At 44.4% G+C, this 17,875-nt stretch overlaps 1 protein-coding gene across 15 annotated transcripts in view; it reads right to left on the reverse strand.

The window, feature by feature from the left end:
• The window catches only part of JAKMIP3 (Janus kinase and microtubule interacting protein 3), a 40,206-nt gene that overhangs the window by 9,601 nt on the left and 12,730 nt on the right, over positions 1-17,875 (reverse strand). For 3 of the 15 annotated variants that reach the window (XM_075717258.1, XM_075717260.1, XM_075717259.1), the window contains exons 3-13: positions 15,087-15,302; positions 13,340-13,459; positions 12,739-12,885; positions 11,716-11,847; positions 10,997-11,032; positions 10,223-10,282; positions 8,647-8,775; positions 7,002-7,130; positions 4,871-4,954; positions 1,872-1,934; positions 831-929 (exon numbers count right to left, since the gene is read on the reverse strand). In XM_075717258.1, the coding sequence (XP_075573373.1) occupies positions 831-929; positions 1,872-1,934; positions 4,871-4,954; positions 7,002-7,130; positions 8,647-8,775; positions 10,223-10,282; positions 10,997-11,032; positions 11,716-11,847; positions 12,739-12,885; positions 13,340-13,459; positions 15,087-15,302 (1,215 nt within the window). The remainder of the gene's footprint in view (positions 1-830; positions 930-1,871; positions 1,935-4,870; positions 4,955-7,001; positions 7,131-8,646; positions 8,776-10,222; positions 10,283-10,996; positions 11,033-11,715; positions 11,848-12,738; positions 12,886-13,339; positions 13,460-15,086; positions 15,303-17,875) is intronic. The other 12 variants (XM_075717272.1, XM_075717268.1, XM_075717267.1 and 9 more) reach the window with 8 other exon arrangements.

The following is a 17,875-nucleotide window of genomic DNA, read 5'->3' on the forward strand; positions in this document are numbered from 1 at the left end:
TGGCACTAACAGCCAGGGGCAAGAGCCACTGCTCTGGCCAGACCGTGTGCGTTTGTGGGGGCACTCAGGGCTGACAGCGAAGACCTTCACCTCACTGCAAAGCAGCGTAGACATACGCATCCACAGCGCGAATATTTTCCCACCATGCTTCTTCGCTGGGCACTGATCATGACCGCTTACCTATTATTTTGACCACATAATATATTTGAACAAAACTATACACTTATACCCAGTATAATATAAATAGCATTTAATTTTTTCTTGTAAGTAGCTGCTTTGTTAATCTCTCTTTGGAGAATTTGGAAAACAGTTTCCAAGAGCTTATAGATTCTGTTCATACAGGTAATGATATGGAAAGCAGAAGGCTCAGTGCAGTAAACAGAGCAGTCTAGGCCACGCGATTCCTCCTCTGCAGGTTTAGCAAGAGGTGAAACACAGCAATGATTTTTGGCAATGAAAAAAAGTTCCTTTTTCTTGTTCTTTCCCACATATGATCTGTTCTGGTTTTATCTCTTTGCATTGTCAGAACAGATGGAGTACAGTAAAATGTGGATCTACTGCATGCCAGTGCCAACCTTCTGGATCTTAAAATTACTCAAGTAGTAAGACTGCCAAAACAACCTATCAAGAATACCAGTATTGATCCCTGGGTGTTTTCTGGTTTTTTTTCCCCTCTTTTTAGCACTTTGTACCAAACCCTTTGGCCTCGTTCAGGGCAATGCAGGTCTTCAGAGTAAACGTGGGCGAGTTCCCACGGCCACGGTGCCCCCGGCCAGGGCTCATGCAGCCCAGGTCAGGCAGGCAGGACCGTGGCTGCAACACGTGCTTACTTCAAGCTCCAAGATCCTGAACTCCAGGAGCTCGTTTTGATCCTTAACGTCCTGGACATCATGTTTTAAGCGAGCTTCCTCAGCTTCCATTTGTTTTATCTGCAAAATAAAGCAACGCGTGTTAGCACCGTTCGCAGGGCGTCACTCAAGATCTGCTGGGCTTTGGCCGCGCCGGGGAAACGCCAGGCTCAGCGCGAGCGCCGAGGGTCCGAGCCCACCCCTGGGGTCAGCACGAGTGGGGACTGCAGCGCCAGTGGGGGAACGCGGGGCTTTTCCCCACAACCACGTCCTGACACAGCCTCACAGCGGGACATCTTATGGGGCAATAGCGTTGTCCAAAGCTGACGCTGCTGGAGATGGCCGTTGCAAGGCTCTACGCTGACTACGCTTTTGTTCGCTGAACAGATTGTCCGAGAGCAGTCAGCGTGCCAGGCTTAAGGCTTTTATACAACGTGCTTTGGTTTAGTTAACAGATCGCCCGAGAGCAGAAGTCTAGGTGATGCATTACTGACTTGATCGGTAAACCATGAGAAGTTGCTTAAGATCTGCCAAGAAGGAAATGAGGGGAAAGGTAATTCCAGCGGGGGAGATCGCGACCACCGACTCACGAGCCCCCGACCGCAATTACACCCCAGACTCAAACTGAAGGACAAGGGAGCATGCTCATTAATTTAAATAGTAGGCGAAGAGATTTTAACCAGTCATGGCACTGCATATGTATTAGAGAATTAAATATAGTAATGAATGTCTATAAATAGAGGGTGACTGGATGATTCGGTGTGCTAGCTTTGTGGAATTGCCACCTAGCACCCAAACTTGTGCAACTTTGAGAATAAAACAGTATCTCGTCTCACTGTGTGAAGATTGGCTTATCCACACCGGGTAAACGAGCCCTGTTTGGGACAATAGGGAATGCCAGAAAACCACTTTTTCTGGAAGTTTTATAAGGATCTTGTTATTACATGTGAATTATTTCCAGCAGAGTTGTGCTCCTTAAACTACAAATACTATTTGAATAGTACAAATAGAAACACTGAACACCTTTTCTACCAGTTCTTGATTTCTTCTATACAATGCTTGCTTCTCCTCAATCCACTTCATGTCCTTGAAAAAGAAATGACCAATATTGTAGGTGAAGCTGGCAATGTTTAGCACAAACACAGTGGCAAGTATTTCATTAAGTCACACATCTAGAGAGGAGGGACAGAATAATACTGCACATGAAATTGTAATTCTATTATTTCCTATCATACGAAAGCTCACCCTTTCTGTCTTACTTTAACAGTCTGTAGCATACAAGTGGAATAGAAACACTCCAATGATTAAAAAAATGCTTTCAGATAAAAGATTGGTTTACATTAAAAGGGATATTTCTAGCTATGCAGTTACTATTAAATTTCAATTATACTGAATACAAATTACATATTTCTGAACACCAGGAAAAATAAGCCTTATTTTGGAAACTAAGTTCTTAGTTTGATGGATATATAAAAGCCACAAATCCCAGAATATTATTTATCAGTACGGTTAACAATAATGAGAGGTTAAGCTGGAAAAGTAACGATCAAATGACCTAGTATTATTTTAAAGTTCTCAAATAACGTTTTATGTTTCTGTGTTTGGTTTTCTGGTTGTTTGGTTGGGTTTTGTTTGTTTGTTTGTTTGTTTGTTTGTTTGGCTGGAAAAGTAAGACACAAGCTAGAAACAGCCTGGGAACACTTCCTGTATTTCCAGCTGGGGGTTGGATATTTGCAGTCTGCAATATTCCATTCTCAAGGCTAGAGGCGTGCCTGTTTCTTTATCACCTTCGGATGCCAGCGTGCAAGGTGGTTTTAAACTCTGTACTCTTCCAATTTAAGGTGCATTTTCCTTTTACCGCTTTCCTGTGTTACACCGTTTTCCGCACACCTCCAGGCTGTGTAAGGGCGGTGCCAGGACTGGCTGGTTCACCCCAGCCACGAGGAGGAGGGGGTTGCGGGCTGGAGTAGCGGTGCTTGGCTTGAGTTGCCACCCCGCTGCCAGGATGCTCCCGATGTCGGAGGTGTGGATGTGGGCGCAGGATCCTCCTGCATCCCAGGGACTGCGCAACTGCAGTGTGAGCGCTCAGAGCCGCTCAGCTCTGCAGGCAGGGAAGCAGGAACTCCCGACGCCACAACGCCTTTTCTGTTCGGGGAACGTGATGAGGGAGAACTTTCTAACACCAGCTAGGTAAGGACGTGTGTGAACGGCAAATACTTGGACCTCAGCACGGCAGTCCAAAGGGATCCAAATGGCGTGCAACAGCCACATGTGCATGTGCAACACGCGGTCTGTGCCAGGGGCTGTGTCACCCACCGAAAGCTGCGGTGGCACCCAAACCTGCCAAGACCTTGAGCGGGGCTGGCTTTGCAGAGTGAAATCCCAAGGTCAGACCAAGGTGACAGAGTGCAAAGCCAGCCCTGAATGAGCCAGTCATGCAAAAGCAGACACCTTGCAGTGAATTCAAATTAAAGAAATTAAAATTACCAAGTGTAAGCCCTAAAACATCAAAGCAAAAAGAAGACATCTTAATAATGCCTGATGGGTTGAAAAAGACAGCGCTCAATGTCTATTGATGTTTGGCTGAATGTGATATGCTTCATGTTAATCATTTACACTAAATTTCCTAGAGTGCAGTTTCATAGATTATTCAATTGTATCTCAAATTAATCCTTTCTGAAAGAACGACTGAGATGATTTGACAAGCCATTGCATGAACAGGCTGCCCGGTGAACTACACAAACAGCTGAACTGGACACTTCAAATAGCTCTAATACACAAATTTGCTCTGCCCCTTCCCTTGAAATGTTTAACCACTTTCTAATTTAACACCCGCCTTTCTCCTTTTAAGAAAGTAAAATCTTGTGGAGCTACAAGGAAAGCTGCTGGGAAGGAAAGCTTACTTTTACATTCACTAAATAAATGTTTCGTTAGAAAATAAATATAATTCCTTTATTTTACCTTCCCAATTTTCTCCTAGGTATCAAAAATAGTGGTAGTCTGTGAGGTTTTAGAGGAGACCAACTTCTTGCCAAACGCAATTGTTCCCTCTCTTTACCATAATACTTTCCTGGCATTTATATGCATCTTCAAATTGACAAGGGAACTGACCTGTTATTCACTGATTTAATTTTCAGGAGATGCATAATAAAACACCAGAGCGCAATGTTAAGCTCGGGACAGTAAAGGGATCGAGGAGGACTAATGGCACGGCGGTCCGCTGGATGCAAAGCAGACCCTGTGCTTTGGGACTTCAGGCAGTGACGCTCAGCATGGGAATTCATTTCCTCTCTGCCTGTGGAGAGAAATTCCCAGTGTCCTATAGAAACGCTGCACCTGGTTTGACTTCACAGCTGCACGCGTACCGAATTCAGGCACTCCTTCAGCTGACTTCTGCCTTCCCTTACTGTAACACCTGCGCATCACGGATCCTTTCACGCAGGCATCGTCCGCGGCTCCCTCCGTTACGCTGGAGCAAGCGAGGCGTTTAGGCTGAGACCGGCAAAGATCTACGGGGCTTTAGTGGGCGCGGAATTCAGGAGTTGGCTCGGAAGCACTGACAGGGACCTGGGGCTTTGGGGACTGATGTTTGAGATGCTAATGCACGAAAATGTGGAGCGTGGGCTGTTTAAAAGCCCTTGCATGCCTGACTCTCCTCGAACCCAACTAGACCACATGTATTAAGTGCTTTCCTTTCAATTCATTGGCGCATTTATTGAAATAGTACTCGGCAGGTTGCAGTAGTGCCTCCTCAGTCAGGGGTGCCGTGGTGACGGGGGTTGTACAGGGAGGGTCACCGCAGCACACGCTGACGGGAACGCCGATTGCTTCCCTAGTGTGTCCGCTTTGTAGGAAATGAAACAGCTCTTGAGAAGTCGCATCGGGATTGTTCTATACATAGATAAACACTCACTAGCATCTGCAGTATGACAGGGTGACACGAACAGGCACCTTTGGAGAGCCCCCTCCCGCCCCCAGCACGACGGCTGGAGCACGGGCCGGCGCTTGGCCGCGTGCATTACCTGCCCCTGCTCAGCGAGGGCCTTCTCCAGGTCTTCTATCTGAGCCTGAGACCGGTGTATTTCTGCTTGGAGCTGCTCACGTGTCTGTAGGAGACGAGGGGAAAAAGAAAAAAAACAATAAATCAAACTTTCTCTACAAGACAAAAGCTAACACAGGTGCAGAAAATACTTAAAACATCAAATACTTTTAACAAATACTTTTTAAAGTTCATTGGCAGAATGAATTTGCAGCTAAGCACATAACATTAGTCATTAATGATAAAAAGAAGTCTGTAAGATAGGATAATAATTTTGAGACTCAAGTCAAGATTAACATTAACAGCATCCCATTAGGCAGACAGGAGGACAGCAAAACATCAGTGGCTTCTTACAGCTGGTCATGACGCCTGCAGTGAGCAGCCTTCCCTATTCTAGAACAAGGTGTTTAAAAAAGCCAGGGTAATGGAAAGATTCACTCCTCCATGAAGACAAATGAAAATTATTATGCCACAATTCTGGGCACACTTGATTCCTTTAAGTTTTTGATGAGCTAAAAAGCTCAGAACCGACCTTACATATGTAACATGACAAACTGGCAAACTGTGCTCCTCCTTATCCATTTAGTACCCTATCTTATGGTCTTACTGTATTGTGTGGAATTTTTTACTATACCTGTAGCTTCATGCTTATTTAAATACACACCGCCTTCCTACATGTGTTTTCTGGAGAATAAATGTCATTATTATTAGCTGTTTTATTTGTTAAATATTGTCTTATAGAACATTTTCTTTCCTCAAATGATTTATCTGCTATTTATCTTGTTATTTACAATGAAAACTATCTTATTTGTTTGCATTACCTGCGTTGTTCCCTCTTCTTGTCTCACTACGGAAAAAGTAAAATCAAGTAACTTTTCAAGTTTGGCATGTCCTGTTCCATCACGATTTTCTTCACATGTGCAACCCCTAACACTTCAGAGCAGAGCGTGTGCTTCTGGGAACATTATTTTTAATGCAGTTTGAGCATTCAGAGAGAGTGAGATGATCTGATTGCCAAACAGGGAGGTTGCTGGGAGACACGGGATGCTGCTAAATCTGGGTGGCTGAGAGGTACTCACCAGTGGAGACAGTGGTGAAATTAGAAGTTTTTTAATTATTCAGTAGAAGAAAACCAGAGTAGTTATATAGCTAGGAAAGCCAAAATATTACTGTGATGACGGACTTCAGCTAGAGGAATTTGGCCTTTTGTTTTGTGTCCAGCCGGGGTGAGGGACCTGCCGGCGGCTGGGACAGGCGCAGCGGGGCGGTACGCGGTGCTGCGCCGCAGCTGCCGGAGGCGTCCCCACCGGCGGCACCAGGTTGGATGATACGGGCGTCTATTGTCAGCCTTACCTTGAATGACCGCAAGTGGTCCTGGATAACACGTTCACACAACAGATAGAGACCCCAATTAAGACTTTGCAGCTACATTTCTCCTGGTAAACTCCAAACAGTTAGTTAGCTCAGAACAGAATTTGTCCCTTTATTTATTGTATTCACCCTTGCATTCTGTCCATGGTAAGGCCTGCCAACTCCTTTTAATATAAAACATACTCATAATAAACGTAACATTTTATGCCAGATGTTTGAAGCTACGTGGGCTGTGTGAGGCAGACAGGCAGGCAGAATAGCACAGGACACTTTGCAACTTGATTAAGAAAAAGAATCTCAGCTATAAGCCTTCCAAACATTTTATAAGGAATCATGTAATCTCACAGAATCCAGAAGGAATTAAATACCAAGCATTATATATTTAAGGCTATCTGTCCTAGATTTCTATAGAAAAAGAGCTTAATTTTAAGGATTTCCCATAAAAATTCTCTCTGAATTTCCCTTACACTGATCAGAGGTGAAAAGATCAAAGCGCAGCAATGGTGGTTCCTCCGGCGGCCAGCGCTCCGTGGGGGGTGCCGGACACGCTGGCTGGAGTTAGAGACCCTGGAGCCCACCCCGGCAGCAGCCCGGCCGGGTCCCCTGCCCCGCGCTCCCAGCCGGCAGCGTGCTGGAGGGGCTGGCTGACCCCACCTTGGCTTGAAAACAACCTGAGCAAGTACAATTGGAAATCCCCATACAATTACAATCCTTTATTTTCATGTAATATAAGCCATTTAGACCTTAACTTCTCGTTCTGCATCCAATGTTCCTCCGACCTGTTCTTGCAATAGGGCGTATGCTCGTTGCAGAGCCTGGTACTCCATCGTCAGCTGCCGAAACCGCAGTTCTGTCTCTTCCTTGGCCATGCCCTGGGATTAAAAACAAATATGCATTGCGCCAGTTGCTTTTTTTTCTCCACAATGGAAGTAAAAAATATTATAAGAGTGGATTACGTTTGCTTTCTCTTAAAAGTCCCAAAATTATTACTTTCAAAATGCAATTTGGGAAGCACAGTACTAAGGACCTTGTTTACGTGCCCTCAGACCATTTCTCTTTTGTCCCTTAAACATCTCTTGCATATACTCACTTCAAGAAAATGCAATATGGAAAAAAAAAAGAGAATTCCCCCTGCTTTGGAAAGATAAAAACTTGCCATCCATATCATCCATATAACATACTAATGACTGAATTGCCCTTTATCACTGTAACAGGCAAAGTCATCACATTTAAAGATGAAAATACAACTTTCTTGAAACAACAAAAGGTTTCCAATCTGGAGAGTCAGCCAAGCCTGACAGTCTCACTCAATTATTAAAACACTAATCTAGAGTTAATACTTGTAGAAATGGTGACATCAACGTGAAAAGAGCCCTTCATCTTCTCCTTTCTCCTTGCAATATCCCGCATTGAATGCTTTCATGTCAGGTTGACCGGAATATTTCATTTGACATGAAATGAAATTATACTGCTGGTTGCATGCATAAACCTCATACTATCTGAACAGGGAAAAAAATGTCAATACAGGAATGAAAAATAAATAGGCTTATACATACAAAAATACATTCCGATTCCCTGCAGTGCCGCACACACCTGGTAACCAGTCATGCATCTTTTATGACGGAGATAGGAATTCTTTAGGTTCCTTTTTAACAGATCTAATTACAACCCATGAAACAGGTGAAATGGCAGATGAAAAATTGCAGCCAGCGTACCACAAAAAGGCTGCAAGTCATTATTAGCAATTTTTTGTTTATTACAAGATTCTTGTTAAACCCAGAAACATGTAGTGGTGCAGTGATCTGACACACGCTCAGGAACGCATTTGTAGGGAAGCCCTGCAAAGCACCAGGAACAATCACTTCTATTTGTATTACCAGCTAACTGTGTGCTCTGCGTTCAGAGCCTCAGACAAGTCACGACCTCAATCTAGGGGTGAGGAGACAGCCTTTCCTCCGCAGACGGGTGCTTGCTTCTCCTGCCAGAAACACAAACCTTGTCGCTTAAGGCTGCGCCCCGTGCTGAGGTCAAAACGCCAAATAGAAGGACCTGAACCAAACCACACGTGCACAAACCTCCAGTAAATCTCAGTGTGAACAGATCTTCCTAGGGCTGTCCAGCTTCTCAGTCTTTTTAGACCTCTAACCTACAAACCCATTGTAAGTCTAATATTCTTAGGATGTAATGTCTCCAGCTTGGCTAGAAGTTGTGAAATTACTGAAGACTTGAGATCCAGAGATATTAACCAACATGCACAGTATTAAATTTAACATAGATTTTTAATTCTCTGGTCAGAGGTGACAAACGAATGATACGGCAGACCAGGAATTTCATTAAAAATTAGTAGTGAGGTTTCAAAACAAAATAACATGTATTTTTAATGAATACCTCTTCCAAGTCATCCTCAGGAGTGCAAGGGGTTTGATCTGTCCGGTCAGTTTGGTATGAGATAGAGGAACCATCAGACTCCAAGGAAGCTTCTTCATCGTAGCCAAAAAACGTCTCCACAACCGGCTTCTGACGGAGACAGGGGATGAGCGAGTGCGGCCGTGCCGCGCGGCCGCGATGCCATCGGCTGCGCCAGCCCGACGGCACCGGGGGGACAGCAACAGCTCTGGCCGCATGGCTAAACCCTGCGCCTTTGTACGATTTGAACATGCACGCCCCCAGAGGAACCTGAATCCCAGATTATTGGTAATTTTCGTTCTATTGTTTTTTGAAAAAGCACCCAGTTCTTTACATATATTCTGTAAAGCTTTCTCACCCCAACGGTAGTGCTCTAACGATAGCTAAAACTATTCAAATCACAGAGTTGTCGTATTTGTTATTGGGTATGGTGTGCAACCTCAAAGCCCCTGTCTTCTTCTAATGTATTTTCCTCCCAATTTCTTTTCTAAGGAAGATCACCCTTTTTACTTCTTTGTGTGTTCATCTCAGCGTGAGGTGGGAGTTGTGCATTGAAATGTCTGTTAATCCATCATCATCACCACGATGTCCCTCCTGCCATTACCACAACTGTCACATGAAAAGTTAGATTTTCAAGAAATATTCTACTTGAAAATTTAATCACCGCAGCAACGTTTTTACAGTTTGAAGAAATCAATTTTTCCACTCAAATCTGCTTTCTGTTTAAAAGAATTAGTGTAGTGCTGGTAAAAAAAGATTTACTGTTAAATGCTTGAAAGTCAAAGACAACATTTCAAACACAGTTTTAAAGATATTTTTAATTGTTGATTTACAAAAAACATGTCTAGATTTTGGCTTTTTTTTTTTTTTTTCGATTTGCAGTGGATAACTTTTGAAGGAGACGGAACGTAACTCTCCTTCAAAGGCCTGGCTGCCATTTGCAGGATGACAGGAGGTAAGGGGTTATCTCACATCGCCCGCAATTTGTTGTTTATAGATTCATTAGCTCCATCACCGCCTTAATTCTTCCTATGTAGAGCACAGCTTACTCTCAGGTCACTGACATTATACCTTACGATGCTGTTACAGTGTTAATATTTATATTAACATCCTGCCAAGTCTTCATTAACTAACATTTTTTTTACCCTGAGCTCTAACCATTGCTCCTTGTAACCAGCAATTTTTGCATGTTACTAAACTCCATAATGAATTATTTACAACCTACAAACGTTTTCAGGCAGTGCCATTAAAAGATCATTTTGAGACATGCTAATTCACAAAATCTGTCTCATCTTCGGACAATCACACACCACGGAAGTCCCACGGGACAGCGAAATTGCTTGGGGAATGCGCAACGCAAAAGGTTCCCCTACCCCTACCAGATCTTGTCTGAATTATCCCAATACTGTCTATGAACGTCCTTGACCCCAGATTTAAGATTAGGACCCATTTCTAGACCCTCGAGGAGAACATCCCCCTGCGTGGCTCTGAGGCTCCGAGCACCCCGGGAAGCCACCGTGCCCGTCAGCATGTCATGATACAAGCTTTTTTTTTTTACCTTAGGAATTCTTGTCATTTTTTTCCTTTGCTTCCTATACCTTAAGAGCTTATCACGTTCCTGAAAGAAGCAGATAGGTACATTAGCTGTTTCCAGAGAGCTGTTAGATGAACGAGGTCAGCGCTAGCAGTCATGAGGCAATCAAGCAGTGATGTCAGCGCTGTGCCACTACCTTCAGCCCAATGGCAAACCCTACCACCAGCAGCAGCGACAGAAGAAAACTGAGTACCTGTTCTGCTTGACAACACAGGCTTTGCCGTACACTTGGCAACGAAGACAGAACAGTACACATTTTATCTATACAAATTAGTGGGTTAACTTCACAAAATTTTTACCGATAATAACAAAAAGCGATGAGTCGGGCAAGGGCAGTGGCTGAGAACGTGCCAGTATGGGTGAGACAAAGCTAGTGGCAATCAGACTCTAAAAAAATTCCAATGCGGCAGAGCTGTCCCGGAGATGGGGGACACTCGCTATCAGCCATCAGGACCGGTGACCACGCTGACCTTCGCCCTTCGGGTAATCCCATTCCTGGTGGGAAAAAGCTTTCCTCTCTCACTAGAGCTTTCCCCACCACTATCACTGATTTTTTCTCTGCTGGACAACTTCTGCTGATACAGCCTTTGACAATATCTATGTTGAGAAAAATACTGTGTTACCTTGCTGCCTGAATGGAGACGTAAGCGATAATAAATATTATTCTATCCTGCATGCTTTTGATGAACAGCAATTTAAAGCATACGAAGATGAGGATGAAGTTAACATCATTCTTACCATGACACTCTTCACGTAGCCAGCAGTTTCCAGTGTCTAATGAAAAAGAAGGAAATAATGTCAGTAAAAGTACAGACTTATTAAAAAAAAAAAAGAAGGTATTTTCTTGAGGTGTATTAGGATTTCAGTATTTTCTTTTTCCAATGACTGAGAACATGTTAACAAAGCAGCAAAAACCCAAACACAGCATTGCAGAACACCCTCCTTGTACACAGCAATCTTTAGCCTTGCTGCTGTCTCCGGCTAAGGGGGCTCTGACATTGTCTCTCATGGGTGCAGGGTCCGGCCATCGGCATATCTACTGGACGTGCTGCAATGGTTCTGTCACGCAAGGGCAATGTAGATTGAAAGGATTTTTCCAAATACTATGCTACAGATAACTTATATTCAGTTCAATTACTAGTAGTCATAGAAACACCTACCATGTTCCCTTGATGCGAGCTATGCCCCTTATGTGTTACGCCCCTTAAGTGTTCAAAAAACGGGCAGAGGTGGCACTTGGGGACATGGTTCAGTCTGGTCTACCCTTGATTGGTTTAGAGTAGACTTGGTAGTGTAGGTTAATGGTTGGACTGGATGATCTTAAAGGGCTTTTCCAACCTAAACGATTCTGTGATTCTATGATTCTATGATTATCACAGAACCCCAAGCACCCCTTGCTTAGGCTTCCTGTTCTGCCTCAGTCGACCTCGCATGAGAGCAGCAGTATTGCACCTTACCTTGGAGAGCTCATCAATGATATTCTGCTGTTCAATAACTTGCAGTCTCAGGAAATCAACTTCTCTTTCTTCCTGGCTGTGGTCAAGGTCATTTAAAGAGCTCGGTCTCCTTATTGTTCCAGCTCTTTGCCTCTAAAAGAAACCCACACGGCAGAAGAGGAAATGATGAGGAGGCTTTGCCAAAGGACAGCACCCAACCCTTCCCTGTACAGCTAGCCATGCAGCTAACCTAACAGCTGTTCTAGCAGCCACCCTGCTCCGCTTTCGCTGGGCGATACAGCTAGACTGCAAACACACCGGGTGCTCCTGCTCCTCAGACTGCCACGAGAAGCTCACGGTCACCGGGGAGGGCAGCGAGCACGGGGGCTATCGCGCCAGAGCGAGGGGCTAGCAGCACCTCAGCTGCGCCTGCTCTTTAGTTCTGCAAGAGCTCTGTGTCTTGCTCTGGGTGGAGAAGGAATTCAGGGAGCTGGGACCAGCGTTGCTTCTCTCCGGGACCAGCGTCGCTTCTCTCTGGGTTCCTCTCGCTAGTGTTGATCTGCAGCAGTCCCGCAGCCACGGGGATGACCCCAGCCCTCCTACATTCGTGCAATGCCATGGCTACTTGCTACCGGCTATTGCCCACTAACTATATCCAACTGGAAAAAAGGGAAGGGAGTCACAAGTGCAGATCTCCTAGGGATTCCGAGGTGATTCTGGTACAAAAGCCAAAGGTGGAGCGGGGTGATTTGTGCTCACGTGGAAGCTGAGCAGCCAGTGACTGAGCAGTCTGATCAAAATGCGCAAAGCTCACGTGATTTCTTTTCTTCAGAACTATTTGTTTTTAAAGATAAAATAAAACATTTATGTAAAACAAAACATGTTCAAGCCACAGACCGCTCAGTAGTGCACCACAGAGCATCTCAGCAAGCACTGGAAAGGGGAAAGCTTCCTATCGAACTTGCAAGTTTGGGATGATGCCTGACTTCATCAGCCCCGTGAGTACTAAATTACACGTTCTTCCCGGAGCATACAGAGACCTACCATTGCTATATTTTCTTGTGTTACAAATTTTAATTTATTTTCCATTCGACGTAAGGCATGTGACAATTCTTCATTCTTCCTACTAAGGCGTTTATTTTTGTCCAAAATGGGCTTATACTGACTTTCAGCTTCTCTAAGACGTTTTAACTGAAAGATAAACAGAGAATTAACACCTCCAGAGCTGTTATTTTTCATCAAATATATTAATCATTTTCTTTAACCAGCACACTAGCAGTATTTTCTCCTAATGCAAAGCAGAATTGATCAAAAATTCTTGGTATTTTCCATTGGGAAGCAGATTGTTCCTCCTTCATGAGGTATTCAGTCTGTGCAACAAGCATACCATAAGGGGAAGGTATTTATTTTAAAAAAATAAATAAAAATTATTCCAGCTAATGCCATCTTAAAAATTTGTTGTTATATAACCAAAGATGAGTGTAACGTGGCATACCACCAAACACAGAGTGTAAGGATGAGCCAGCTGCTCCTGCAGTGATTTCAAAATGGCATAGAGGAAAATATCTCGATATTTTGGGGGTAAGGCACTGCCACGGCAGCGCATTCACGAGCAGCCATTGCCACGCTTCGCCGCTGCTCTCACCAGCTCATTTCTCTCCTCCGACAGCAGCGCGTTCCGGTCCTCCAGCTTCCTGATGATGGCACTCAGCTCAGCGATTTTAAGTTGGAAACGCCGGGCATCCTTTTCATCCAACTGCTGTTCCTAAAACAAAGATCAACTGCAAATAACTGTTCATAAGTTTACACGCAATATCAATATTTTTCAAAGCTCAAACTTTTTCTTATCCCAAATCCAAACATTCCAAAACATTACACGGCAGAGTGTAACCTACGTAACCTAACTGACCACTGAAAGCTGCAGGATGAGACCAACAGAAAGTTAGGAGTGAAAATGTAACAAAGTATGCAAATGCAGAAGTATGTATATGCAAATACAACGTCACAAATGGTAAACTTGGAAAGAGAAAAGAAAATATCAAAAATTAAGGCAATGTTTCCAACGTATGCCACTGTTGAACTGAGTGCTTCAGACACATCACCCACTCTGAGGACTTTGTTATAAGAAAATGTTATTAAAAATACTGAAGTACAAATGGGGAAAATCCATGCAATTATACCATTGCATAAGCTCTTCTTCCATAAAGCTGTGGCCCTTGTTGGGTTCTAAAGGGTCACTCGCAAAGCCAAAGGGGTAGCACTTCATCTGAGTGAAAATGCTTAAATCGAATTCTAAATGAATGGAGGTATAGGTAGACATGTTCTCGTTCAGAATCAGAGAGAAGTTACATCTGTTTACAAATGTGACAGACTTTTCCCCCTTCTCTAGGCCTTGTTCTGACGTTTGGCAGAAGTCGAGGACAAATCGAAACAAGCAAATTAGTGTCCGTAGTGCTGGTGGCACTTTTGGGGGGTCTACGGTTCCTCATTCAACAGGTGCAGGAGAGGCTTGGGACAAAGAATAAAATAGATTGGTTTGCTCATGTACAAGTATTTACACTTCTACTGAGAAAATTAAGGCTGTTGCAAAAGAAATCTTGATGAGAATCAGCAATGAAGAAAATTTGCATACGTCAGATATAAGAGGTCAGTTAACCGAGGGTTTTTTAATATTAGCAAATTAAGGCAAAAGCAGAAAGGTGCCATAGTTATATTAAAAAAGCCATTGTGAAAGGGTGACTAAAATTTAATGTTCTGGATATTGCGTTGCAGAAGAGAATTAGGAGAGAACAGGTTAACAGGTGTTTAATTCACTTTCTGGTCCACTGAAAGCGAGAGCACGTAGCAGCATGAAAACCCGAGCTAGCAGCGGTGTTTCAGGAGGACCAGGGGACTTCCCGCACTTCCATGCACCGATTACCTTCCCCCATTTCCCTTTGTAAACTGGCCTTGTACATCTGCTCACAAAATCCATTGTTAGCAGTTCTGAAAGCTAGCACACATACATTACTTGGTTAGAAATGCATTTGCATCATTTGTTGGCAAAATCGTGTCAAACTGTCAAATTAAGGCAGGTGGCAGAAGTATGGTACAGTGAGGAAAAGGAAGAGAAGAAGAACAGAAAAATTTCACCCTGCTAACAGAACCAAACCAAACAAACCGGGAAACAAAACAACAAAAAAGCAAAAGCTCTCCCATAACAAGGTTTGATTTTGAATCCCAAAGGTTTGGCTCGCGAACGAGAGCGAGAAAGCGGTGCCTGGGGGTTTCCCCTGCACGGCTATGGGAAAGCTGTTGCTCAAGGGATGCACTCATCAAGATTCTGTCACTTTGTGCCATTTTGTCACTCCGTCTGCTCGTTTGCGTAGGTGAAACCACGTGAAAGTGCTTACGGGGCTTCCCGAATGATCTGAAGCGTCTCCTGCACCACTTGCATAAGGAAGTTCCCGCTTGGGGCTGCTCAGATGCCGATCAGACTCTTTGATCTGGGAAAGTTGTTCATCTAAAGCCTCCTTTTGGAGCTGCAGTCTCTGAGCATGCCCGGCTTGAACCCCTAACTCTCTCTCCAGCACGTAGACTGCTCTGTCTTTAAATTTAATCTCCTCCATCTACAAGGAGAACAGAACACAATCACACAGGCAGGCAGCGGCTTGACAACAGCAGAGCATCTTACGACCCCAAACGCGGCCAGAGAACAGTTGCACAGAGCCGACACCCCTCAACATGGAAAATACAACAACGGCCTCTTGGAAATAGAACAGCAACGAGTATTTGACAGTGAACATGTGAACCGAATCGCTTAACCAACTCGTGAGCATTACTCTTCCTTCGGAGGCCACCCAGAATAAAATCTCTCTTTTCAGCAGGATTTTTTTCGTTAAAAGGACTGGGAAATAACCCACATTCTCAGTACCATTTCAGAATACCTTAAAAAAAATTAAAACCTAATATTTATATCACAATTTGAATTAGTTCACTCAAACATTTCAATGATTTTGCAGCATCTTGCTTGAACATCACCATCTGAAAATCTGGATTCATCATTTTAAAAGAAAAATATTAAAACCTGAATATCCTTTTACTTTTCAAAATACAGAAGGAATGCGAGTTTTTAAAATCCTTTTTCCAAAAGTCTCCCATGCGAGCAATTTGTTTAATTATCCCCTTTCCATGAAAGGTTTTGCTTATGCATAATAAACATTATGCAAAATCATTAAGCGCTTGAATGACAAGCGCCCAGCTATCCCGAATTCTCCTCTGTCCTGTTCGCCTGCACTGTTCTCGCTGAGTTCAGAGCCACGCTCATCACCGTTGGATCGGGCACATCGAATTTGCGGGTGCTCCAGGGATATTTTCTGGATATTTTTCCCAAATGCTGGTGTGGAATTAAAGCCTCCGCCTGGGAGGCGTGCCAGGGCCCGCGGGGCGGCTGGCACTGCAGGCTGGGTGCACGTGCCGTGGCTGGCTCCTGGCTCAGACCCTTGGAGTCCGTTCAGAGAGCTCAGACAGGCATGGCCCGCGCCCTGCCTGGCGGCGAAAAATTACTGAGCCCAGCCCAAAATCTCCTTCAGCGTCTGCGACGATGCACAACGCTGCAACGGAACCTCAGGCTCTTCCCAGCTGGGCTGCGTACACACACGTTGCACGTGAGTATAAAGTGTTAATTACACTCGCGCCACAGGGTTGCACAGGTGCTTACGGATAATGATTCTACGCAAACAAAGAAATCGTATGCATGCCCTAAAACATCTGTTGATCTGGTTTCAGACACCATACATGCGTAAGATTTTTTGGCATAAGTTTTTGAGACTTTACACGTTTAATTTAAATGATCAGTTTTTAAAATGCAGCCTGCTTGAAATAAGAACTTTTTGCCTTGCAAGAACTGCACTGGATGCTTTTATCTTTGATAGCTTTGTCTGTAAACCTGGAAGAAAAAAAAAATGACATTGCGAATTAACAGATAAACTCAAAGCACTTTGTTTCCAATAACTGCACAAAAGGCGCGCCCAGGGAAAAAGCAAGCGATGGCAGTTTACACACACCGAGCAAGGGCATCGGGAAATTACTTCCGCTAGGTGTTTTTGGGTGGCGGGGTTGCTTACAGCTTCAGGCTGTGAAATAATTACGCAGGAGAGGACACAGAGGGTTGGGGCACGACGTCGCTCCGCGGTGCAGCGTGGAGGCTGCCTCCGGACCCCGGCCAGGCGCTGGGTCGCCCCGTCGCCCCGTCGCCCTGCGCCCCAGGGCAGCTCCGCGGTTCCAGCTGCAGGCGAGAGCCAAGGTGCTCCCCGAGGGCCGCACCGCCCGGGGCAGCGCTGCCCTTCCGTAGCTGCGGGAAGGGGGAACCGGGCTGCAAACCCAGAGGGATCCCGCATCGCCCCCGGGGGAAGAGCCGGCTTTTGCCAAAAAACAACACAGGACAACTTGCAAATACCTGCGGGGGAACTGTGTTTCAAGGTTGTGCAAAATTTAGGTTCTTTTAGCAAAATGGAGCAAATAAAATGTACTTTGGGTGCCATTTTATTAAAGGTGCTTTCAACGATTTCCATTAAGGCAATGGGCTACTAACTTTGAATGAAACAAAGACATGCCCCCTGAGGTCCTTCTGCCAAATACCTAATCAGGTAGAATTCGAAATGGATGTATAAGATGAAAAGGTAACACATCATCAAGTGATTATTTGTTTAAAATAAGCAGAATATTGGGTAGTTGATCCCAATTTACATGAAAACAAAGACATATTACAACATAGGCAACACTTTAAATTAGGAGGAACAAAGAAACTGGAGAAAATACAGAAGATTCCACAGTATTTCACTAACGGTTTGTTTTCCAGAAAAAACCCCAAGCACAATCTTCATAAACAACAACAGAAACATCAGTATTCGCATTTCCCCTCATATGATTAAATGCATGTTCATGAAACATGCATCAGCGTGATGTTTGCAGCCCATTATTAAATAGCAACGTTTAGAAATAGTACAAACGGAAGGAAGCATTTCACTGGAAAAACATCTAGCACATTTATTCCTAGCTTTAGCCACATTAAGAAAACGTAAAGGCAAGAAACAACTCACAACTCACGGGAAGAGGCGCGCACCCCGCCAGCTGTCGCCCGCCCCGGCCTCATCCTGCGGCGGGCGCGGGACCGGCGGGGCTTCTCCTCCCCACGCGCCCG

This window comes from Pelecanus crispus, chromosome 10, assembly GCF_030463565.1.
Source record: "Pelecanus crispus isolate bPelCri1 chromosome 10, bPelCri1.pri, whole genome shotgun sequence".
Taxonomy (NCBI): domain Eukaryota; kingdom Metazoa; phylum Chordata; class Aves; order Pelecaniformes; family Pelecanidae; genus Pelecanus; species Pelecanus crispus.